The 24554-nt window shown below is 38.7% G+C and overlaps 1 protein-coding gene across 2 annotated transcripts in view; it reads right to left on the bottom strand.

Moving 5' to 3' along the window:
• Positions 1 to 3698: 3698 nt before the first annotated feature.
• The window catches only part of RAD50 (RAD50 double strand break repair protein), a 42710-nt gene continuing 21854 nt past the window's right edge, over positions 3699 to 24554 (bottom strand). For both annotated transcript variants that reach the window (XM_060765223.2, XM_060765222.2), the window contains exons 14-26: positions 23791 to 24028; positions 23338 to 23527; positions 22838 to 22964; positions 20857 to 21050; positions 20627 to 20737; positions 18268 to 18360; positions 17880 to 17993; positions 15416 to 15543; positions 14227 to 14451; positions 9211 to 9296; positions 8568 to 8710; positions 8046 to 8179; positions 3699 to 7119 (exon numbers count right to left, since the gene is read on the bottom strand). In XM_060765223.2, coding sequence (XP_060621206.2) covers positions 6933 to 7119; positions 8046 to 8179; positions 8568 to 8710; positions 9211 to 9296; positions 14227 to 14451; positions 15416 to 15543; positions 17880 to 17993; positions 18268 to 18360; positions 20627 to 20737; positions 20857 to 21050; positions 22838 to 22964; positions 23338 to 23527; positions 23791 to 24028 — 1970 coding nt within the window. In that variant the 3' untranslated portion in view covers positions 3699 to 6932. The remainder of the gene's footprint in view (positions 7120 to 8045; positions 8180 to 8567; positions 8711 to 9210; positions 9297 to 14226; positions 14452 to 15415; positions 15544 to 17879; positions 17994 to 18267; positions 18361 to 20626; positions 20738 to 20856; positions 21051 to 22837; positions 22965 to 23337; positions 23528 to 23790; positions 24029 to 24554) is intronic.

Here is a 24554-nt window from a genome sequence, read left to right as displayed (position 1 = left end):
TAGAGATTCTTAGACAGAATATTTACTCAAATCTACAAAAATCAAACCCACAAACATGGAGAACCAACGGTACAATTAACATGTTATATCTATCAATTATGGCAGGGAAAGAGTAGTGGCAGTGGTGTGCATATGTTCAATAAATTGGGCCAGATGGAACCCAGTGCGGCTGTTCACATGGTTGCAAACATCGAGGACACTCTGGAATGCCCTGAAAACTCCAAAATATGCCCTGACTTTACCTACTAATTATTGGAAAGCACGATCAGGTTGAGGGCTAAAAGGTCTGGCTTCTTACCAAAGTCCTTATACATTACAGAGACTGCCAGTACTGGCTTAAGTTTGAGTATTTATTTTTACTTGTTAGGTGTTGCCCAAGTTATGTTTTTACTTAAGTCAAAGGTGTCAAACTTGCAGTCCTCCAGATGTTTGGGCCACCAAGTCTCAGAAGCTCCAACAAACTTGTCCAAGGGCCAGGAATTCTGGGAGCTGAAGTCCAAAATTTCAGCCACAAGTTTGACACCACTGACTTAGGTAATTAAACTTGCATCCAATCTGCATATGAATGTAATGGGGGAAGGGTGGTACGGGGGAGGTTTTGGATTGGGCTGTAGTTCCCAATATCACTCACCTTTGGAGATGCTAGTCAAGATTTGTAGGCCAAAATATCTGGATGGCTTCATTTTGCCCACTCCAATGTAAGCAACAGTATGAAAAATCAATCACAATTCCTAAAGAAACCAGGCTCAAACCAACCTATCAAGCCATTGGTTAGAAGTAAATTGTTTTCACAAGAATTAAGTATCTGGTGAAATTACAGTTTGGGCTCCAGAATTTTATTTTACTGGGGAAACTGTATTTTTTGTTTGTTTGAATATTTAAATGGATGTAAGCATTTTGCTTGTTTAAGCATATTCTAGAGGCGTTGAGATTCACTCTAGAAAATTCAACCCAAGAAGGGAAGAAAGAACCAAGTTAAAACATGAAGGGCTTTCTTTTCCTCCCAAATATTTGGAAACTTGGCTCAGAAATGTGGAACCTTCTATAGCTCTTGCCAGTGTAAAAATAAAAAAGGTTTTCTGTAGCACCCCTCCTTAATTTTGCAGCTGGACAAGTTCTTCATCAGGACATTGGATTGTGTTGAGTTATGGTCTGTGGTTGTGATCTGAATGTGTCTCGGAAATGGAGTTTCGTTCCACTAGGCCTCAGAAATGTACTCAGGGATTGAGGAATGAATTGAATCCATAGAATTTTCCCCAGAGGATTGCTATTTAGAGCACAACCTCAATCACATATCCAACTATAAAATGACTCTACGCCCAAAAGACAGGGGCAAATTAAGATTCTCCACCCAAAGTGGGAATGGTGTGGAAACAGACTTTTTCTCTCTATAGTGGGCTTCAGCAAACTGCTGTATCTCTGGTAGGATTTGTCCAAAGGATGGATTGGATTGTCTGGAGACAGAATCATAGAAGAGACCACATGGGCCATCTAGTCCAACCCCCTGCCATGCTGGAAAAGCACATTCAAAGTACCCCTGACAGGTGGCCATCCAGCCTCTGTTTAAAAGCCGCCAAAGGAGCCTCCAAGATGGCCACCATTCCATCCACACAGAAGAAGAAAAAATGTTTTGATACTAGGGACTCCCCACAACCTGACTTTCCAAATTGTTTCTTGCTCAGCTTGGGAAAAGTCTACCCATTTGCTATGTCAACAGGACAAGAGGTGACTGCAGAATGTTTCCCATGATTTTCCTTGGCATGTATATTAGCTACCACCAGCATCCAGGCATCTACCTGGACAATGAAGGCATGCATGTGTATGTGCCTCCAAGTTGCCTGTTGATTTATGGTAACCCTGTGGATTTTATAGGGTTTTTTTAAGGCAGAGAATACTTGGGTGGCTTTGCAGTGTACTGTGCACGTCCTTTAGCTGTATCTATTTTAACTGCAAAAATTCCAACAGAAAGAGAAGTTTAAAGTGTCTTTACCCCGGTAAATCTTATACCTGTCTGCTTAGTAGTAGTTCCTGTTATTCATAATGAGACTTCCAGTATGTATTTACAGGATTGCAGTTTCATCATTAGTGACAGGAAGCTGCACCTCATGGGTGAAATATATTCTGCCAAGCGAATATCTGAAGCATCTGCATTTCTTGCAGAACACTAGAAAGAGATTACCTTTCGGGCTGAGCGATGCATTTGCTGCTTGACCTGAACTATCAAAACTAATCTTCACACTCGGCGAGCACACATTTCAAGATAAATTCTTCAGTGACCAAGAGATCCTCAGTGATTAGTCAGCTTCTTTTCAGTAAAGCAAAAAGCAATAGTAGGGATACATTTTTATTTTACTATTTTCCTTCTGTTAACACCTCTCTACTTATCAAATAGATCAAACCACAGCAAAGGATTTCATCCCACAGTGACTTGGAGAGCGTTTATATACACTTAAAACAGAGCTCCATGGATCCCATCAGATGATGCAAGGTCACCCTGTGGATTCTCTGTTTGAGCCTGTTTTTTAAGTGTGTAGAGACTCAAGGATTTTTAAGCTGCTTGGGAATTGAATTCAGGTTGTTCCCTCCACATAGAGACGGGTTTAAACGGCAAAGCTTAGGTATGATGGAATTGTTTTATTTTCTTGTATTTTTCTGTTCTGTGACATTGTCCTGTGGGCAATTCTTAAAAGTGACCCAAACATGCAGTTATCACGATTTAGGAAAAGTAGACAGAGTGGTAAATACTTTTATTATTAACTGCTGTTCACAATGCCAAAGCAAGGGTAATTTGCTGGAATGTTTCTTTTTCCATGAAACCTTTAATTCTTCAGTACATCTTAAGTTGCTCAGGGGTGTTTTTGAGTTGTATACCTTATTTTCGATCTTTTAAAACACATTCATATAGTCCTTCTCCATTGAGGAGTTTTACTTTTTTTAAAAAGTGAGGGGAGAGAAAATAGAAACTACCACTCTCCCATGTGATAGAAGAGTCTATGGATGATTCCTGCAGAAATGGGATAAGGAAAACACGTGTGATGGGGGTAAGAAAGTTCTCCAGATCCTAAGTAACATTAAACGCCATTCAATTTCACCCGACTTTGGATTTCATTGTGGGATGAAATCCAAAGTCTCTCTTGCTCTCTAAACAGCACAGACAGCATGTTCTCACACCAGGGCTTTAAAGCTGGCATTCCACATTTCTGCTACCTGCTAAATTCTGAAAAATGTAGTTTTGGGTGGGGCCTTTTGAATCCTCAGCTACAGAGGTCCTCGCCTTTCCAAACTACATTTCCCAGAATTCTGCAGGCAGCAGAAATGCGGGGCTGCCTGCTTTAAAGCCCTGGTGTGATAACGTTAGTCACCTCATAAAAATGGCAGCTCCAGACCATTCCTAATCCACTGACAGAAGCGCCCAGCCCTGAAACTATGGAAAAGTGCAGCCATGTATGCCAATGGTGGATATGAAGGTCATACTGTATCTGTTTGAACATCCCCGACAGAAAACTATAACGTGAAGAGTACCATTTACTCCTAAATATGTTGTTTTTTCATTCTGCATTCTCTTGACTTGTGCTCATACTGTTGAGGAATTTGAGAAACCTATTTTAAGTCAATTTAAAAGACAGGATCTTCCAATTCCTAGTCACTTCAGGTTCATGATTCAAACCTCACATGGAAGAAGTCAAACATGCAAGGTAGTCACTCAATTAAGTGCCTTTATTTAGAAAAGTAACACAAAGAAAATATGAAGAGTAATAGATCTAAAAGAGATAGAACTAAAAATGATGCAAACGTGCCAATATAATTGTTAAGCACTTTAGAAAGCACTGTCAAAATAGTTCCTACTGATGATGGTCACCTGGAATCATGGTTGGTGTCAGAAAGGTCCCAGGGATAACACTGCCTTCACAATAATGTTTGAACAAGTGCCAGCTATATATCTGATAAGAACAACGGCATACTGTAAGTTATGTTATAATCTAACAACTGTGCTTGAGTAAGAATAGCAGTTGATTTATTTTTTAGTGAAAGACAACTCAATGAAAATGGACACCTCTATTAGTGGCTATCAGTGGGTGTGGTGTCTATTAAAGCAGTTAAACATGCTTTTGAAAGGGATAAAAAGCAGTCAAAACCGTTACAATTAAAACAATGCACCTTGCTCTTAAACCCCTTTCTTTATTTACCCACTTTTTTAAAAAGCCTGCTGATTTTTTAAAAAGTCTTTTCTGGCTTGCAGAAGGAAAGCAAGCATCCCTTGCTAGGAGCAGCCATTCAGATAGCTTTGTCTTGAGTCTCCACCAGCTTTACCTGTGTTGGGACTGAAAGATGGGTCTTTCCCAAGAACCTTGGGATCCAGACAGTCATATGAAGTAATACAGTGTGTCAGACAACTTGGACATAAGCCAGTAGGACCTTATAGGTTATCGACAGAACTTTGCATGGTGTCTGGAAACTGCAGCCAGTGCAGTAGTCACAAGGAGTATGAATCATGTCTCAGCTAATGCTTCCCTGCTTTAGAGCAGGGCTTCTTCCACTTTTCCACATGAAATCCCTTTCTGCCCAAGACATGTTTAGGTATATACAATTAGGTATATAAAATAGGCATAAAAATCAACATTTATTTACAACAAATCAGCATTTGCAATGCATAACCATGCTGATTTTCTTTTTTTTTAATGAAATACAGCTGAAGTATCTTCTGTAGAGTCTACTATAAACACTGCATAACCAATGTGTGTTAATGTCTAAAACGGTAACTTGGTGATGTTCAGAAAAAAAATGGGACCCCAGCATTGAGCTACAGGGATCACATTTACCCATATTTGGATCCACAGTTTAAGAAACAGTGCTTTAGAGCCCCTAGCTGATTTTTGATAAATCTGTTAAATGTTTTGTTTTGTTTTAGGAGCAATTTGAGAAACTGCAAGTTGCTTCAAGTGTGAGAGAATTGGCCATCTGCAAGGACATTGCCCAGGGGATGCCTGGATGTTTTTTTTATGTTTTACCATCTTTGTGGGAGGCTTCTCTCATGTCCCCGCGTGGGGAGCTGGAGCTGACAGAGGAAACTCATCTGTGCTCTCCCTGGATTTGAACCTCTGACCTGTCGGTCATCAGTCCTGCTGGCACAAGGGTTTAATTGCACCAATGGAGGCTCCTTGTTCCATGTTACATCAGTGAAAACTTCTGTTGCCTACCTCTTTTTTCCTTATCAGAACTTCATATCTCTCTTATGTATAAACTTTCATGGAAGATGTGACATGGGTTGCATTTTCAAGACCCTCCTTTTTCTTTTGGACTTTGCACCTGCATTTAGGTATTCAGGCTCACAATAATGGAAGTTAACTTCTTTACTGTGGCTATCAGCTATGAGACACTTCTCTTCCCATAACGTACCAGGTCAAAACAATTATCTAAAGGAGATATAAGCTAAATATTCCTTATCTGAATTGTTTGGGACCAAAAATGTTTTGGATTTCAGGATAGCTGTATTTGCACACAGGACACAATAAGATCTTGGAGATGGAAGCCAAGTCTAAACATGACATTCATGTATGTTTCATAGATACTTAAAAATATACAGCAAATGTAGTTTTATACAATATTTGTAATAATTTTGTGCATAAAACGAATTTTGTGTACACTGAACCATCAGAAAGTAACAGTGTCCCTATTTCAGTCACCGATGTGGTTTTCAATTATTTCAGGGTTCGAATTCTGGATAAGAGATACTCAACCTGTGCTCTTAAACCCCTTCTTTGCCCTCACTGAGAGATTAGAAGTCAAACAAGGCCTTCTGAAACGCCACAGCAGATAACAGGGGATATCAAAAGCATGGCCACATAGCCCATCCTTCTACATGCTTATACCGTATGTTAGGTTGTAACTCAGCTTGAATGTAGGATATACATTTTATGGAGACTCGGTATTTGTGTTAGCCATTAGCATTAAAATGTTTATAGTGAAAATTATCAAGAGCTGGTAAATATTAGGACCCATGTCACAGTGCACAGTATCTTGGTTTCTTTTTGAAAACACTTGCTTCTATTCTTAGTTTGGATCCATATCACAGGAATTTTCTACGATTAAACAAATGACGTGGGTGCTTACTAATCATATTAAAATAATATGCGGTATGGAGAAATAAAAAAAATACGTGTCCCAAAATACCTAGTTTAAGGCTTTGCCAAGCTCGTAACTCAAGTTTCATAGAATGAAAACGCTAGAATAAAGAATTTGAGAGGTGTGCAAAATACTGTAATAAATCACTGCCCTTTTTACAGAAATGTAATAAAAATTAATCTCCTTAAAGTCACTCCAAACATTTAATATGGAAGTGTTTCAATACAACTGCTATTTTGGCATTTACTGCAAAGGTTGATTCTAGGGTGTACAAGGAGGGCTAATTTTATCAATTTGTTTAGTGTAGCTAGCTACTAGACATTTTGACATGGTTGGTAGTGAAGGGATTTTTAATAGAATCTCAGAATTCATCTTAAGTTAGTGATTTCCAAACCTTGAATCTTCCAAATGTTTTGGACTTCAGTTCCCAGAATTCCTGTTGACCAAACTGGCTGACACTTCTAGGTAAGTCCAAACTTTGGGATTGTCTAAAGTTTGGTAAAGAGACTTTAGGGACACCCTGTATATATATATTTGGCTGGGTCCAAGATTCACCAGTCCATCAATCCAAGATTCTTCTCATTAGGTTTTCCCAAAAGTTGAGACATGCTTTTGGACAATTTTAAAAAACATTTGAAATATGCTTTTCACCACTGCTGTGTGCATAGTTTAACATTTTTTTGTTCTGGTAATGCAACTGTTTGATACAAATCAAAAGAATACAGCTTATCTAACCAAATAAAAATCTTATTTTTTTTTATCACAGAATGCATTAAAGGAGTGCTCATATACAAACTATTTTACAAATTCTAATGAAGATATGATCCCAAAGAGGTGACATTACATTTTACAATTTCAGAACACTGTTCAAGATTCTTCTTAATTCTGTAGAACTTTTCCACATATTCAGAACGACTCAAAAGTTCCACAAAATCTTCGTCATGTGTAATCACAAGTAGCTGAAAGTTTCGTTGCTGGGATCTACTTTTGATTATTCTGGGGGGGAAAAGGCATTTATTATGATTATGATTGTGTATATTGATTGATCGTTGAGCTGCTGTTAAAGATTTCAGGGTCACACACAAGTAGAAACAGGCTGAATTCTTTTAAAATAATAATATTTTAAATAGACTAAAACCACATTAAGGAGTTTAAACATGTTTATAAGATTAAAATATTTAAAGTAAATCAGTGATGCATGAAAGGTTTTAATACAGTATATAGCCAAGTTTTTGATCGCCACTTAAATAAAATCAAGATAGGCACTAATCTGGTTTCTAAGAGGAGAGGGCATTCATTTCCCCATTAGGGAGCCACTACTGAGAAGGTCTCTCCCACATTGTGATAAAGGTTGCTGGCCTTACTGGTAGGACACAGGAGAAGACCTCTTTAACATTACAACAATGGATAGATAACCAGAAAGGAAATTGGAAAGAGACTTGTTATTCTACCACTTTTTTAATTTAAAGGTTATTATCTGTTTTCAAAGGCTTTCGTGTCCGGAATCATTGAGTTGCTGTGAGTTTTCCAGGCTGTATGGCTATGTAACAGAAGCATTTTACATCAGGAGAGAATGCTTTACATCAGGAGAGAATGCTTCCGGAACATGTCCATAGAGTCCAGAAAACTCACAGCAATCAAGGTTTATATAGTTTATCTTTTTCTTTACACAATACAACAGAACAAAAACAACACCCTCTTTCATAAAACCACTAATTGGGAAAGGTGTATGTGTTTGTACTATACTTCATTATTCCATTTCCTAATTTCAGGGGGAATGCCAGTCATGATGTTGCAAAAATAGCACAATTGTTGCCATTTGTTAAAAGATCTATTAGAATAAGGCGCAAAAAATCATGACAATTTTGACACCCCCCCCCCCCCCGAGCAAGATGGGGGAATTGGTCTGAGGAGACACTTACTCAACCAAAGCATGTGCAAGAGACTCAATATTCTCCCTGTCAAGGTTGGTGGTGGGCTCATCAAGGGCCAGAATGCCACAATTGAGACAAAAAGATTCTGCTAGAGCAAGGCGGATAATGAGGGAAGCAAGCACCTAAAATCAAAAATAAGAGGTAACAAGTTAAAACACAAATGTTTTCAAGTGAACTGTGCTGACAACACTATTATTTATTTTATTTCATACATTTGTACCCTGCCCTTCTCACCCAGCAGGGGCGGCTTCACACCAAGCACCATTCGGTGCCATCACAATAATAAAAACATTCAACAAATTCATTAAAACAACATTAAATAAACAGTTGTTAAAAACACGCCAGTTAAAACCAAAGTCCGGGTCAGTTCATTGTCACTTCTCACTTGCTGATATTCAATGATCAAACACTAGCCGGGAGGGGGCCTGGGGTGGGGGTTGAAATTGGCCTTGCGCATGTCTATCTTGCACAATGAATGAACTGTCATCAAAATAATGTTGTGTTACATACCTTTTGGCCTGCACTGCATCTGCCCCTCATGTCTAGAGCAGTGTCTCCTTTTATCATTACTACTCTGTAATTGTAGCTCCTCCTCTTGTCAGAAGCAGAAACATTCTCATCTGCATCAGATCGAATTTCGATGTATTCAATATCTACAGGAAAGAAAAATACAGTTGCATATTTTAGTTGTCAAAATGGCAGATTTGTTAACCTTATAACAATCTGAACACAATGTATCAGTTCATCCTTCCTTACTGAGGTAAGTAAGCTGTGCTAGGCCCAAACTTCCTTTCTTGGGTGATTGGTCAATAAACCTATGCTACTTATGAGTTTCCAGATAAGCATATTTATTGTGCTAAGAAAGAAAATGAAGATTTTTTCCCCCTACAAAACTGCATTTGCATGTACAATACATATAATTTATTTTGCTCCTAGATAATAGGATGAGAAAAGAGCTAAGGAAGGCATAACCATAGGAAGCCTGATCCTTCTTTGCTTCTCCTGCTACAAAATTCCACAAAGTATTGTCCAGATATTCTTTATGCACAATAGACCATACAGATCTCGGGCTGAGACTCTTAGAATAGAAAATAGATCTCTCTCTCTCACTCACACACACACACACACACACACACACTAGGTTGGGGAATACCTTGTCCTCTGTAAGTACTCCGCCAAAGATCACGAATTGTTTTGTTGATTTCTTCCATTTTCATGCTGTGAAATGTCATTATTGCTCTAAGGGAATTTTAAAAAAGAAAACCACAGTCATTTCTTGCTCACCTGAGCCTGGATGATTCCGTAATTCTGCAAACTTTTTTTCCTGTAAGCTATCTTGTGCCATTACAGAAAAGAAATATACAAGGAATACAAGACATATGCTGTAGTCCAGTGGTTTACAAAGTCTAGTCTTCCAGGTGGTTTGGATTTAAACTTCTAGAATTTAAACTCCTAGAAGCCTCCACTACTTTGCAAATAAACAAGGATTTTGGGAGTCCAAAATTCCTGAAGGAGCCAAGTTTAGGAAATGCTGCTATACGCCAACGAAGTTTAGTGTGCCCGAAGCCTACTGATTTGAAAGGATGCAAATGTTTCCCATCCTGGGCTCTGTGGCCTTACCATTTAGCTCAATAGTTCTCAACCTGTGGGTACCCAGGTGTTTTGGCTTACAACTCCCAGAAATCCTAGCCAATTTAACAGTATTTCTGGGAGTTGTAGGCCAAAACATCTGGGGATCCACAGGTTGAGAACAACAGACCAACCATAGACACAAAAAACAAAACAAACAAACAAGACAAATAGTCTTTCTCATTAACAACATCTGATTGACCAAGTAAAGACCCTTATCCTTAAACAATAAAACAGAAATTACACCAGGAATACTGGAGTATTTTAAGGAATCAAATTAGCATATAAAATCTTAAAGAACTTACATGGATACTAAAGCACAACTATTAATATAACAAGTTTTTAGAATTTATTTTGTGCAGGCAATATGCCAAGATTTAAACTTTACAAAATCAGAAACACAGAATTTAATTTCAACAAGGACTAGAAATGCATATTTGAAAGCACTTACAGAGAAGGGGAACCTCATACAGATGGAGAGCTGGCTGACACCAAGATGCATCATGCCCAGGCCCCTGATAGCCCTTTAGGTGACTCTGCCCAATTTCCGTCTTCTCCCACAGGAAAAATAATGGAGAAAGTAAAGCAGGTAATTGCTGTGAGCCCCTGACGCAGGGGTGCCTTCTCAATTTTATCTCAGGGCAGCCAAGAGACAAGGGTGGCAATGCATTGCTCCATGAACCCAATTCCCCCGCTTTGCTGCCATAGCTCAATGTTCATGTGAACCATTATGTTTAAGAGGTGGCTCCTATTCCCATGAAAACTGAATCCAAGTCTAATAAACCTTATTTGTGATGTATGCTGTCTTGTTAAGCCAGATGTTTTGTCTTAACATTTCAACATGGGGTTTCATCACTGTATGTATAAAATACAGATAGGAGTACAAGAAAATCTCTGAATTTATGTACATCAGAAATTATGGTAACACAAATCCAGAACTTTAATGTTTTGACTGCTATCAGAAAGTCAGTAATGAGGTTCTAGTAAGGGCAGCTCCAATTAGTTTTTAAATTTTATTTATTTATTTATTTATTTGGAAGATTTCTATACCGGCCTTCTCACCTCAACCGAGGGACTCAGGTCGGTTTACAGCATATATGCAATTACAAAGTATACAAACACAATCGGGTGCAACATCATTCAGAATTAAAAACAACACAATAAAATACAATAAAACATCATCATTACAATTACCCAGGCCAAAACGTCAATACAATCGCAGTTGTAGTCGTAGTCACAGTTCATTAAAGATTCAGTCCTCAAAAGCCACATTCCAGAGCCAGGTCTTTAGTAATTTCCTGAAAGTCAGGAGGGAGGGGGCAGATCGGATCTCTAGTGGAAGGGAGTTCCAGAGCCGGGGAGCCACCACTGAGAAGGCCCTGTCTCTCGTCCCCACCAAGTGCGACTGTGAGAGTGGTGGGAGCGGGAGAAGCCCCCCCCCCCCGGAAGATCTTAATAGCCTTGATGGCTCATAGGGGAGAATCCGTTCGGACAGGTAAACAGGGCCAGAATCGTTTAGAGCTTTGTAGGTCAAAACCAGCACTTTGAATTGTGCTCAGAAGCTAATCGGCAGCCAGTGGAGCTGGCGTAACAGAGGGGTTGTATGCTCCCTGTACCCAGCCCCCGTTAGAAATCTGGCTGCCGAGCGTTGGACTAGCTGCAGCTTCCGGGCAGTCTTCAGAGGCAGCCCCACGTAGAGAGCGTTGCAGTAATCCGTTAAACACCTTAATGAGACTGCGTACACAGATTGCCAGATTGCCAGAAAACATATGGACACTTGGAACTTCCCTTGCCTGTGGCAATAATACCAAAGATAAAAATGGCAGAGATAACGAAAAATTACAATTTTGCATGGAACTTTTTTAGTCTCCACTATAACGAGGAATATTGCTTCGTATTCTTGGCGGCTTTCATGGCTGGAGTCATTGGAGTGTTGTGTGGTTTCTGGGCTGTATGGCCGTGTTCTACCAGCATTTGACGTTTCACCTGTATCTGTGGCTGGCATCTTCAGAGGATCTCTAGAACACGGTCATACAGCCCGGAAGCCACACAACACCCCAAATATTGCTTTCATTATCCTTATTAGTTATATTTAGTCACAGCTTCCGCTATAATAAAGATTTACAAAGCAGCTCTCCATCAGATAATATCAGACATCCTTAATGTTGAGTCATGGTTATTTTTGCTGCTGAACAGAGATGCATACTTAGGTGCATCAGATAAGAACAGAGAAAGGATATGAAGAGAAAAAGAAGTAAAGTTGCCTGTTATCATGGGCGGAAAAAAACCCAGTGGCAACAAAAGATGCTTTATTTGAGAAAGGAATAGAAAGACTAATATCAAATTTCCTTGCATCATAACAGTTACCTCTTTCCGTGCTGTTTTTTGAATCTACTCTACATACGCATGAACAAGTCTAGAATTGTATTGTTGAACGCTTTCATAGCCGGAATCACTGGGTTGTTGTAAGTTTTTCGGGCTATATGGCCATGTTCTAGAAGCATTCTCTACTGACATTTTGCCTGCATCTATGGCAGGCATTCTCAGAGGTTGTGAGGTCCTCACAACCTCTGAGGATGCCTGTCATGTATGCAAGTGAAACTTCAGGAGAGACTGCTTCTAGAACATGGTCATATAGCCCGAAAACCTACAACAACCTAGTCTAGAATTTTAGTCAAAATCTGACCCCCTCGCCCCCAAACTTATCTATGGGTCAATGTAAACACTACTTGTTACTACTTAACAAAAAAGGAGCCATGTCTTCTCTGTGGAGAATGGTGACAGGTGAGAACTTAGTCCATCCTGGGAGAACTTAAAAGAAGCATCAACCTCTTTTAATCTCTCTGCTGCAGCATCACCTCCGGCCTTTTTTGAATGCCTGAATGTCTCATGCACAGTTGGTGGGGACGAGGCCTTCTCAGTGGTGCCCCCCCCCCCCCCCCCCCCCGTGTCTCTGGAACTTCCTCCCTAGGGAGATCAGACAGGCTTCCACTTTGTCCTCTTTCCAGAAACAACTAAAAACCTGGATGTTCTGGTGTGCTTTTGATTAAGCAGTCCGCCATTAATTTTCCTGTCCCTACTCTAAGTATAGCACTTTATGTCGGCCTTCCTATTGTTTGCTTCAACACTTTGGATGACAGCCCTGTCTACTTGATTGCTGCACTTTCCTTGCCTCCAGTTCAGAATGTATTGCACTCAGTGAGTCTGTATCTCAGCTGTATTCTTTTCTCAGCCTTAAGGTTTGATGTTCTGATGTTGTTTATTACTTTGTTGTTTTCATATTTTATTTGATGTTTTATCAATTGTGTTTTACTTGTAATTTTGGGCTTGTCCCTTGTAAGCTGCACCGAGTCCCCTTGGGGAGATGGTTGGCGGGGTATAAAAATAAAGTTATTATTATTATTATTATTAATAATAATAATAATAGTAATAGAAAAATGGTGGCAGTGGCTTTTATACAGGTGGTCAGTGCTTCTTCTTTTTTCATAAGATTTAATATAAAAATGTAGCTTTCATCAAAAAAGAGGAACCCAAATCTAAATGACAAGAATGAGCAACTTTGAGAGGGTTTGTGTCAGTTTATTACATATGCACCTGAATCGACCAGGGACTTTACCACTGACTGAAAACATATATGACTAGAAGACGAAAAATTTTAAAAATCCCTTGAAATACCTTGACCCAGGAGGCAGCTACGGACAAGGCTCTTCGGCTTAGAAATGGAAATGAGAACCATCCCCTAGTGTCTGACACGACTAGACTTAATGTCAAGGGGAAACCTTCACCTTTACTTTACTTTATAAGAAGAACAAAAGCTGTATTTCTACTTTGCTTAATGCACCACTACATGCAAAAACCTTTTATACTGGCCACCATAAAATGCATTTTGTGATGCCTGGCACGTTTGACTTAAAAGATCTTCTGGTGTAAATAAATAAATAGAGCCAGTGTCTGCTCAGGCTGAATTAGTGCCAACAATGCCTTAGCTACACTGTCTTGCTGTTTGCTGTTATATTTAAGTTAAGAGACTAAAAAAAGAGAAAACAAATATATTCAATACCTTAAAAAATAAATAGATTATAATTTCAGCGATCAAAAACTTAAGTTTTCCTTTAGGCAATTTAAGAGAAGAAGGATTAATAGTTACCAAACAGACTCTATTTAGAGCTCCAAGTACTTGAGTGGTAGTTGTACAGATGTGCCATTTATCTCTAATCTGATCTGAATACAAGAGGGCACTGGGAATGGGAAATACAGAGTCAACTGCTTATTGGCCATGTAAAGAACGTATTTCCTTTCCTTCAATTATTTGTGTTTAGGAGTACAAGGCAAAAATGGAAAAAAGTTTCAAAAATCGAATAGATATGTGCTGCCTCAATGACCGGTAGGAAATGTAAAGTTGTTTGCACCCAACACTTTTTTACAGCTCCCTGAAACATATAGTCATAAGTATACAACTGATGCAAACATTTTTGAAGTTATTTTGTAATGGAAAGATCACTCCCTGCAAACTATAACAATGATACAATAGTATACTCACTGATCTAGAGCTTTGTAGTAAATGTCAAGATCCTTGTTTGCCAGTTCTGTTGTTCTCATAACTATCATCATTTCTCTGTATTTCTCTTCAGCATCTTTAAACTGTGGATCTCTCAGCTCTTTCTTATACCTAAGGATCTCTTCCTCAAATCCATGCTGACGGCCAAGGGCTAAGCTGTGGTTTCTTTTCAGTTCTTCTATTCTCCCCTCTAAATGCTCACGGTCTCTGTCAAATAAAAGTCAGTGTGTGATTTTATGATTTTTGTATGGTACTCATGTTTATGAAGCAACAATATTTTCTTTAAGGAAACAAGAGAAAAAACAACAGCACTATTGTTGTCATGAATGTTATAATACCAAGGCTGCAATATCTCTAGAGTTTAAGAAAAAGCCAAGCCCCTTGCAAGACTTCACTGGGCTCTACCATTTATATCCCTGATCCTCACGTTTTAAAGTTTTTAAAAACTTGCTTCATTTATTTTATTTTAAGTATGAATACATCCACATTTGCTCCAGGAAGCAGTTTTTTCAGTCTGTTTTATGCCCAAGAGGGACAATTATTTACTCAGATAGTAAGCTGCAAAGTTAAGTGGGGAACAGTAACCTCAAAAATTGCCTTTAATGACAATACTTTTTCACCATCCTTGATTTAAACAAACATTTAAGATACTAAGGAAGCAGTAGGTTACTTTCAATTCTCAACAGAGGAGAATGAAATGCCTGATCAACAATGTCTACAATGGATATAAAAGGCAATGATATAAACACCACTCTTCTATAGCCTGAGTGACTGTTCTTTACTTCTGAAAAACACACACTGTGGAGATACAAGGACCTTAATGAGAAGTAAAAATACAGTCATGGATACACAGAGTTTATCACCACTCTGGTCATTATTTATTATGGCTTCATTATTACAGTTGTGGAGTTTGGGATCCTGTGACATCAAAATATAAACAAGAGGGGGAAGTGGCAGACACTGTCAAGCACGGCCTGGAGTACTGGCCTATCAGTGGTAATCAGCCATAACACAAGAAGAGGAGGCAATTCAACATTAAAGGAAGCACATCCCTGAATATCAGCTCTTGAGGGCAACCAACACGAAGAGAACAGAAAATATGCAAATAAGCTGAGACTTATGCTTTGCACTTAAGAAACTGATTTATTTTAAAAGGAAGATAAGAATATACTTTTTCAGCTGCGGAACATGCATTTCGCCCATCTCCTTCCGATATTGCTTTATGTTATCTTCAACTTCTTTTAGATCTTCATTTCTTTTTCTTAAAGTAAGATTATCTTCTAACCACCGTTCCTGAATCTAAATTCAAACAAAATACATTACTGAATCATTTTCCATTATTTTGTATCACTTATAGGCATAAAGCATGGGCTTTAGTTAAAAATTTAACAACACAAAACCTAGAAGAGTTTCATCACATCTTACAGTTGTATAGGTAAAGATAAAGGTTTCCCCATGACATTAAGTCTAGTAGTGCCTGACTCTGGGGGTGGTGCCAATCTAAGCGGAAGAGCCGCCGTTGTCCGTAGATGCCTCCAAGGTCATGTGGCCGGCATGGCTGCATGGAGTACCATTACCTTCCCGCCGAAGCAGTACCTATTGCTCTACTCACATTTTGCATGTTTCCGAACTGCTAGGTTGGCAGAAGCTAGGCCTAACAATGGGAGCTCACCCTGCTCCCCGGTTTGAAACCATCAACATTTCGGTCAGCAAGTTCAGCAGCTTAGTGGTTTGACCCGCTGTGCCACCAGGTTATACAGTTGTATACTGATATCTTAATCAGTATTTTTATATGGCTAAGGTAAAATCACACACCCACTTACCTTATTCAATTAAACAGAGCTTACCTCCAGGCAGATATATAAACTTTTAAAAGAAAATCTAAGAAAAACCAATCCAGAGAATGGTCTGGATTGGATGCAAAGATAAATCAGAATGATTCGATATGAGCACATTCACTGTGCCATGCACTTCGGCTCTTCTTATCAGCAGGAATAATTAAAGAAACTGGGAAGCCTCTTTCCATTGTTCATTTAGCATTATCTCTGAACTGCCACCCTTGTCTTTTTCCATTTCTAACAAGACAGATTCATAATCTAAAAACAACCGTCGCATGAAGAAACCATGCCTTATAGTTCTCAAGCTTCTTAAGACAGCAACAATCTACTAATGATGGTATGGACACAAAACTAACACAGAAGGCTTCCCAAGTTTGGAGAAGGAATCAAATTGCAACCATCAATCTGCTCAAAGAAGCCCTACAGCCAATATGCAATATGAATAAAGCCCAGACTTTATTTAGATTTTAAGAATAGTTTTTTTTAAAAAAAAATAAGAATTTTTATTTAAGAATAGTTTATTTATTTTTCTTTGAAAATCTCCATATTAATAAGATTTTAGCTTTCCTTTGTTGCAAATTGCCTTGGGTCCCATTCAGAGAGAAAGATGGATTTACATAAAATAAAATATGTACATAATATAATATGTTAAATTCCATACCACAACACACCAATGCTCAGTACTAACTCAGAAGTAGCAGTTACTTGTAACAATCTTCTTCTCAAGTTAACCAAGGTTGTTCCTGACACATAGTGAATAGCAACAAAGTAATATCTCTGCTCATTGCTGCTCATTTGGGCAACAGGGCCGAGTTATTAGTTGCCTCGTCTATGATTGAGGGAATTTAAAAGAAGGGTCTTGCACAATTTTAGCCACCACTGAAAGTATTTCTGGCAAGATACAGCATCTTTTTTTCCAAGTGAAAAAAGAAATAGCCCTGTGGCTGCCTCATACAGATTCCACTCCCCTGTTCCCCTCCCCTTCCCTATGAATAACATAATCTTAATATACTGACTAATGTAGCATGTTCTTCAAAAACTCCTAGAAAAGATGCTATTTGGAGCTTGTTCTTAGCAACAGAATGAAAGCAGGTACCATACTATGCTTAAAAAACACCCAGAAAACAGAGGAATTCCAGACAAGAAACAATCAGGGCCAGCTAACACCTCCCAACAAAGGATTCCCCCAGGCAGGCTTTGAAACTGCAAGGCCATTAAGTGCTAATCAAGGTTGCCAGCTGCAACATTCACACTTGCCTCAAGCAGACAAGAGTTCTTTCTCCCACCCTGGACATTCCACAGATATATAAACCTCACTTGCCTAGTTTCCAACAGACCCCTCAACCTCAGAGGATGTCTGCCATAGATTTGGGCAAAACATCAGGAGAGAATGCTTCTGGAATATGGCCATACAGCCCGGAAAACTGACAGCAACCCAGTGATTCCAGCCATGAAAGTCTTCAACAACATGATGAGTGATTTGTTTAAGAAAGAACCATATGTAGGTGAACCTCCAATTTTAGAAAGAAAGTGAAGTGGAATATGCACACAGGACCCCTGGGAGAAGTAAGCCATAACAAGAGAGCAGCTTCAAATAGAATTATTGACATTGTAACTAAATTTTGTCAACATACGTGGTAAACAATAGTCCACAGGTTGGAAGTGTTTGCTATACATTGCAATCCCCAAGAAAGGGTACGTGAGGAATTATTAATAAACATGCTTCCCCAACACTCAATGTTGAAGCCATCCATCCTTAATTTGTAAAATTATTTGGGCATGATGATTAAAAGCTACCTTTTGAGTATCAATGTCTTGCCGAATTGTTCCAGTTTCTTTATTTATCTTCTCTTTCTTTCTCTCACATTCTTCTAGCTGGACCTTGACTTCATCAAGTTCAGATTCCTTTTGCTATGAAAGAGGAGGGAAAACACATTTTTATTTAAGCAGAAATTATTATGCTAGTCTGTTGTAGGGAAAAAACACACACTTCCTTCCCAATTTATCTACTGTCTGTCTGTCTGAGTTTCAGGCAAACATTTCTTGTACCTGACGAAGGAGGCACGAGTAGCTGACAAAAGCTTATATGCTAAGACATTTCTTTATCTTTGATACCATAGAGTTTTTGCTGATTTTCAATTACAATTAAAATCTTAGAAAGTCTATAGTTTCTTTTTACAATTACCTGCTTGTATTCTTCCTTTCCTTCTTTGATGTAATTTTCAATCTCTTTTATGTGGCAGTTGATGTTTCTAACCTGGTCTTTAATGTCATTTATCTGGGAAAACATGTAAGAAAGATTTGCTAACAATAAAAACATAGATTTAAGGCATCTCATGGTTTAAGCAAAGCAAACTTAAAATTATCACATTTTCGCACCTTACTAAATAATACAGCAACTTAAAAAAAAAACACTGTTAAGTTTTAGTTAGATGGCTTTGTGTGAAAGAAACAAAGTGTTCCCCCTTCAAAATAGGCCTCCTATGTTGCTACTATGGACAGCCAGTAGGCCTGGGTAACAACGGAAAAATTTGTTTCTAATATCGTTTCGTTTTTAGGGTGCCTCAGCGTTTTGTATTTAAAAATATATCCGAAATTTTCCATTAAAAAAAGTTTGGTATTTACGAAATTTCGTTAATATTTACAAAACGTTTTGTAAAGATGGCGCCCGCGGTTGCGCATGCGCAAAGCATAAAGCATCAACGAAATTTTTTTCCAATATTTTTTAAATTTTATTATTATTATTTTTTAATAAAAAAAATATTTGGGAGAAAATGCTTGCCAAAAAGAGCCACAGGGCAAACAGACTGAGCCTCCCCGCTGCTCCCAGCTCCGTCCCACCCTCCTGAGTCCTGCGGGCTCTCTCTCTCTCTCTTTCTCTCTCCACCAAGAGGAGGGAAAGGAGAAGAAAGAAAAGAGGAAGGGAAAGGAGGGAAGGCAGGCACTCACTCTGGCGGGCCCTCAAGCGCTGCCGCCGAGTCGGGCCCGGCTCCTCCGAAGCACACCCACCGCAAAGGTGAGGAAGGAGGGACGGGGCCGCCTTCCCACTGAGGGTCGCTCACCCTCTCGCTCGCTTGCTCAGCCGGCGCCTTCCCCGCCCTCTCCTCCTCCTCCTCCTCTTTCTTAGCTCTGACTGGCTAAGGAGAGGAGAGAGAGGAGAGCCAGCCTAATAATCCTCAGCAGGAGGCACTGCGGGCCCAATCAGGAGAACCCACAGGCAATCAGCTCCGTGGGTTCTTCTGATTGGCTCCTGGAGCTCCCAGCAAGCATCTAGCCATCTTACATATTTCCGAAATGGACGGAAATACAAAAATATTTGGCGCATGCTGTTTCGATTTTGAAAATACACTTCCGGGTTTGGAAAAAAGTTTGATATCGTTTCGTATATGGGAAATTAACGGAAAAAAACTATATATAAAATTAACGAACGAAACCGCCCAGCCCTAACAGCCAGAGGTCTGTATGGCAACCTTGGGGATGAGAAATAAAAGGGACTTAACATGTACTGTTAATATGTTAACAGCAGCAAAAATTTTATATGCTCAAAGCTGGAAAATGGCAGAGATGCCAACTGCAGAAGATTGGACAGTAGATACAACGTAGTACGAAAAAGGGCAGACTTTGAATTCAGAAATCATCACTTAATATTAGAATCCTCTACCTTGTGCAATTGCGGAGCAGAACAAACAACTCAGCATCTGTATGCTTGCCCACAATGCCCTACCTCACACACAGAGGAAGAACTTTTTAAAGCTACAGACAATGTGGTCACTGTTGCCTGTTTTTGGTCTAGAATTATTTAACTGCTTGTGTTCCCTCTATTTTATCAGTTTTATACTTGTTTATTTATGCAATGCTTTTGACATGAAATAAATAAATAAATAAGAACTCACAGTCCTCCTGGTTCAAAATATAATTTAACACATGGAGGGACTTACTTTGTTACTGGTTTGACTGAAATATCTGGAAATCTACAAGTGGATCTACCTTCTGGTCACCTTAGCTACAGATATATAGAGTGTTACAGTACTGTCAGGGGTTATTTTTTCTATCCCTTTTCTTATAATCTCTATAAAAAAATTTTTTTTCATAGCGGCTGCACACTGAGTCAATATATTCACTGAACTATATCCAAAAGTTCAAGCTGCCCCTCAGTTTTCACCACTGTATTGGCTTTTTGGACATGGAGCCTCACTTCAGGGCAGGAATGAAAATCATGCTCCTGGAGGACTGCAACTCCAAGCATCCTTTGCCACTATTATGGTTGTTACCAGTCTAGGATTTGCAATTCAACATCACCTGGAGGCTCACACCTATTTTATGCTTGTTTATATTCAACTTGCTATTTTGTTGATCATTCAGATACACTCAGATCACTAGCTACAAGAATATCAAATTTCCAAACAGTCAAGCTACCTAATACTGGTTGTCTGCATATTTTGGGATTCACTCAAATCCACAACAAGATACACCTTTAACTGGGAAATGCCTACAAGAAGCAGCTATATAATTTTAGCTAACCAACTCAGGACAGGTGATCTAACCTTTTCCTGTGTTTCCCTGCAACTTGTGTTCTTTTTGTTCATCAGTGTTTCTTTTTCTTGTTGCAGCTTTATTAAAGTTGTTTCCAAAGGGGAGATCTGCTCCTTTGCTTCCTGAAAATGAAATAAAAACAATCCTGTATTCATTTTACTTTACCAGGTTGTTTCTTTTCTTTATGAATGCACATTATTGTATTATCCATGACTTGGCAATTTTTAATTAATTCGCTCACCTTGATTTCCCTGTTCATTGACTGCACCTCAGTCGTCAGCTCCACCGTCTGGTCTTCCAGTTGCTGTCGACGCTGCAAACGGCTACAGAGTTGAAGTTTCTCTGCTTTCAGCTCATTCACTGCACTCTTTAGACTCTGGATCTGGCTTTGCTGATCTTGTTTAAGAGTCTGCTTCAATTCAATTTTGCCAGTAACTGAAAACATAAAATAAGGGAGGTATGTTGCATAAATTGGGAGGTGACTGATTGAATAAACAACAAAAGGGGGTGTAAATACAATTTACATAACAGGATGAAATCAGATTCAATAACAATGACAACAACAACAACATTTATTTTTGTACCCCATCTCCATCTCCCAAAGAGACTCGGGGCAGCTTACATATAGCACAATGTGCCTACAACAACGCATAGAATAAACACACAGTACAATCCAAGAAAAAACCAACAGCATATAAAACAATAACTTAAACTCAAAACAGGGCCCAGTATCAGCACTGGACAGTATAACTTTTCATTAGAAAATTGAAAAACCATATGAAATTCATAGGTCAACAGGCAACTTGAAGGCAGCACATGTTTTCTGTGGAAAACAGGTAGACTTAAATGGCTTAGTAATGCAGTAGCAAGGGTTAAGAACTAAGACAAGGATAGACTCCAAGGTACTTTACATGATCTGAACCTTTCTTGTTGTTCACAGTACAGGTTATAATTAATTAGCAGATGATTATCCACATTATTCAAGTACTCTATGCAAAATAAAAGTTAAGAATTCAAGCAGACACCACCTTTGATTTACAATAATAAGGAAATAAATAATATTATTTAGGTCAATGGCAAGCATTAAAACAAACAGTAAACGGTAAGTAAAACATAAGGTTAGGCATTAAAATACAATTTTAAAAGCAGAGTTAAGAAACAATATTGAGGATGAGAGTTAAAAGCAGTATTAAATATTTGTATATTTAAATAATAGTGATAAAAGCTGTGATAAAATAACAGTACCTTTTAAGATTGTGACAGCATCTTGTACTGGCAAGCTATTGCTGCTGCACAAAAACTAGAAACCTTGGCTATAATTTCAAAATACTGATCAACCAAAAGATAATCAATATAAAACTTTTCAGGTCTCTCTGATATACTTTGTAAAATTGGGTTTAAAAAATGTTGCTGAAAGCCTTGATAGAAAGAGCAGTAAAACAAATCAAATAAAAAAATTAATATTTACCATTACAAGTGAAGAATTAAAACTACTCTTCACTTGTAATGGTAAATTCTCAGATGATATTAAATTGATATGATTCATTTTTATATATACCTATTTGTAACAGAAATTATAATTAGCCAAAATGTAGCTATTTAATTTTTAGAAACTTGACAAAACTTTTCCCTGTTATTTGAAAATATGGGCAGTCTCCGAGTTACAAACATCCGACTTCCAAATGACTTATAGTTAAGAATGGGGTTGAGACGACAGGAAATGAGGAAAATCTACCCTCAGAAGGGAAATTCACTCCTGAAAGAGTTATTTTCCCTTCTGTTATGGGGGAGGGTCTCTTGACTGGAGCTTTATTACCAATCTTTGTTTCCACAACAAGTCACATTTTTCAAAATCCAATTCTCACAGGGACAGAAAGTGAGGTGAAACATTCTGAACTGGGCACAGAATGCCCCACAAACATTATGTTAACGCTTCCCTATGCCACATACATACATATACATATATATATTGGGTGGAGATACACTTTAAAATGTACCTGTTCTGACTTACAAATTCAGCTTCAGAACAAACCTAGAGAACCGATCTTGTTTGTAACTTGGTTTTAAAGATAGATAAATGGTGACCAATAGCCATAAGGGATCACTTTCCAAAGAGTGCGGAAATTACAACAGTCAACATGTGACCTTTTCATGCCAATACAGAAATAGACTGCAATGTCTTGGTTATACAGGAAACCCTAGAATTAAAGATCTGATAGTACCTGTGTCCCACTGATGCTTTTTCTCTTGCTTTTCCTGGCTCACTTGTAGAAGTGTCCGACCTAAATCCACACCCTCCAGCTTAGTAGCATGCTGAGCAATTTTTCTCTCAACATCCCTCAGATCAGTCTGAAAAATACAAACAACAGAAAACACTAGTATTTCTGGACAAACTGAAATCACATTTTGAACTGAGATGTCAGGTCCACTGCAGGCACAAGTGATCATATGTGATATTTCAATGGGACTTTTTTGCCAAAATCCTAGCATTCACTGCATCTGTCATGGGGGGTAGATGAGATATGTGTATGTCTCCTATGTGTATCCAAGCATTTGCGTAAGTTGACTAAGCAGAGAAGGAAAAGCCAGGTGGGGAAACAGACTTTCCCAATGTGTGTTGCCACTTCATGCAAGCAATGCATGAATGATCTTTAGTGTGCAGCCTTCTTTATTTGGCAATATGTGGTTTTAAAGATAGTTAAATGGTGCCCAGAAGTCTTACCTGATATCTTTCCATTAGTGTAATATCTTGGAGACATGCTTTAGCACTTTCTTCCTCAGGCATGATAGTCGCCAAGAGCGTTTCCTGCTCTTCTATTTCACCCTTAAGACGCTGGATCTCTCTGTTGAGAGACTGCAGCTTGTTCCTTAAGTCCGGTATGTCCTTTTCTTGGAGTTCAGATATGGTTTTCCTTACCACGCATTTACACACAGAGAGAGACAGAAATCTCATTATTTTCCTTCGGTAACAAAATCAGTGCTTCATAATAGGTAGCTGTGCTTGGATTCACATGGACTCTAATTTAGCTTATAACATTTATCATACAGAAATGAGCAGTATAAGCGTTCCTTTCAAAAACACTGGGAGTCCACCCAAGGTAATTTTGAAAGGGGCCAATTCTCTCAAAATGTTGTTGGTCTCTTCCATACCCCAAAATGCTAAACTCTGTCTCACCTAACAGGTTTGAGTGACATCATTTCATCCCGTCTCTTCTCTCTCCTCTTAAGCTCTGACTCCGTTGTCTTCAGTTTATCTGGAGCAAGGCGCAGTTTCTTCTGAAGATCATCGATCACTTCCTGCAGTTCTGACTCTGTTGCAAAGACCCTTTGGCAAACTGGGCAACAGGACTGGTTTTCATCTGTTAATTGTGTGATGAATTGCGAATACACTGCCGTGGCCCCAGCAAGCATGGCTGTTTCAAAGTGGGGGGGGGGGGGGGGGAGAATCACATTGATTTGAGATTTATTCTAATATTTACCTTGTATATGTTTTAACTGTATCACTTTTTAAGTTGTTAGGCACTTTGTGTCCTAATCCTTGGAAAAAGTGGGGAATAATAATAATCATGCAATATTAAGAAGAAAAAGAGAAGGCAGCACTTTATGAAATTGGTTTACAATCAAATAAAAAAAGAATAAATTGTAGCAATGAAGCATTAAAAGTATCAAACCAATTTAACCACATACACGTAAGTAGCAAGCATTTGAATAAACAGTTACCAATAGATCCCAGAAAAACAGTAACATTACAGAATAAGGCTTTTTTAGACTAGTGCCTGAATGATATTGGTGCAGATTCCTCATAAATCCTTTATAACTCTTTAACTAACATAAAGGGAATATTCTCATTTCAGGAGGGACCATTTAGCACAGTGATTCTCAACCTGTGGGCCCCCAGATGTTTTGACCTTCAACTTCAAGAAACCCTAGCAGCTGGTA

Source organism: Anolis sagrei, chromosome 2 (assembly GCF_037176765.1).
Source record: "Anolis sagrei isolate rAnoSag1 chromosome 2, rAnoSag1.mat, whole genome shotgun sequence".
Lineage (NCBI taxonomy): Eukaryota > Metazoa > Chordata > Lepidosauria > Squamata > Dactyloidae > Anolis > Anolis sagrei.
Note: the sequence above shows the minus strand (reverse complement) of the source record. Positions and strands in the feature narration are given on the sequence as shown.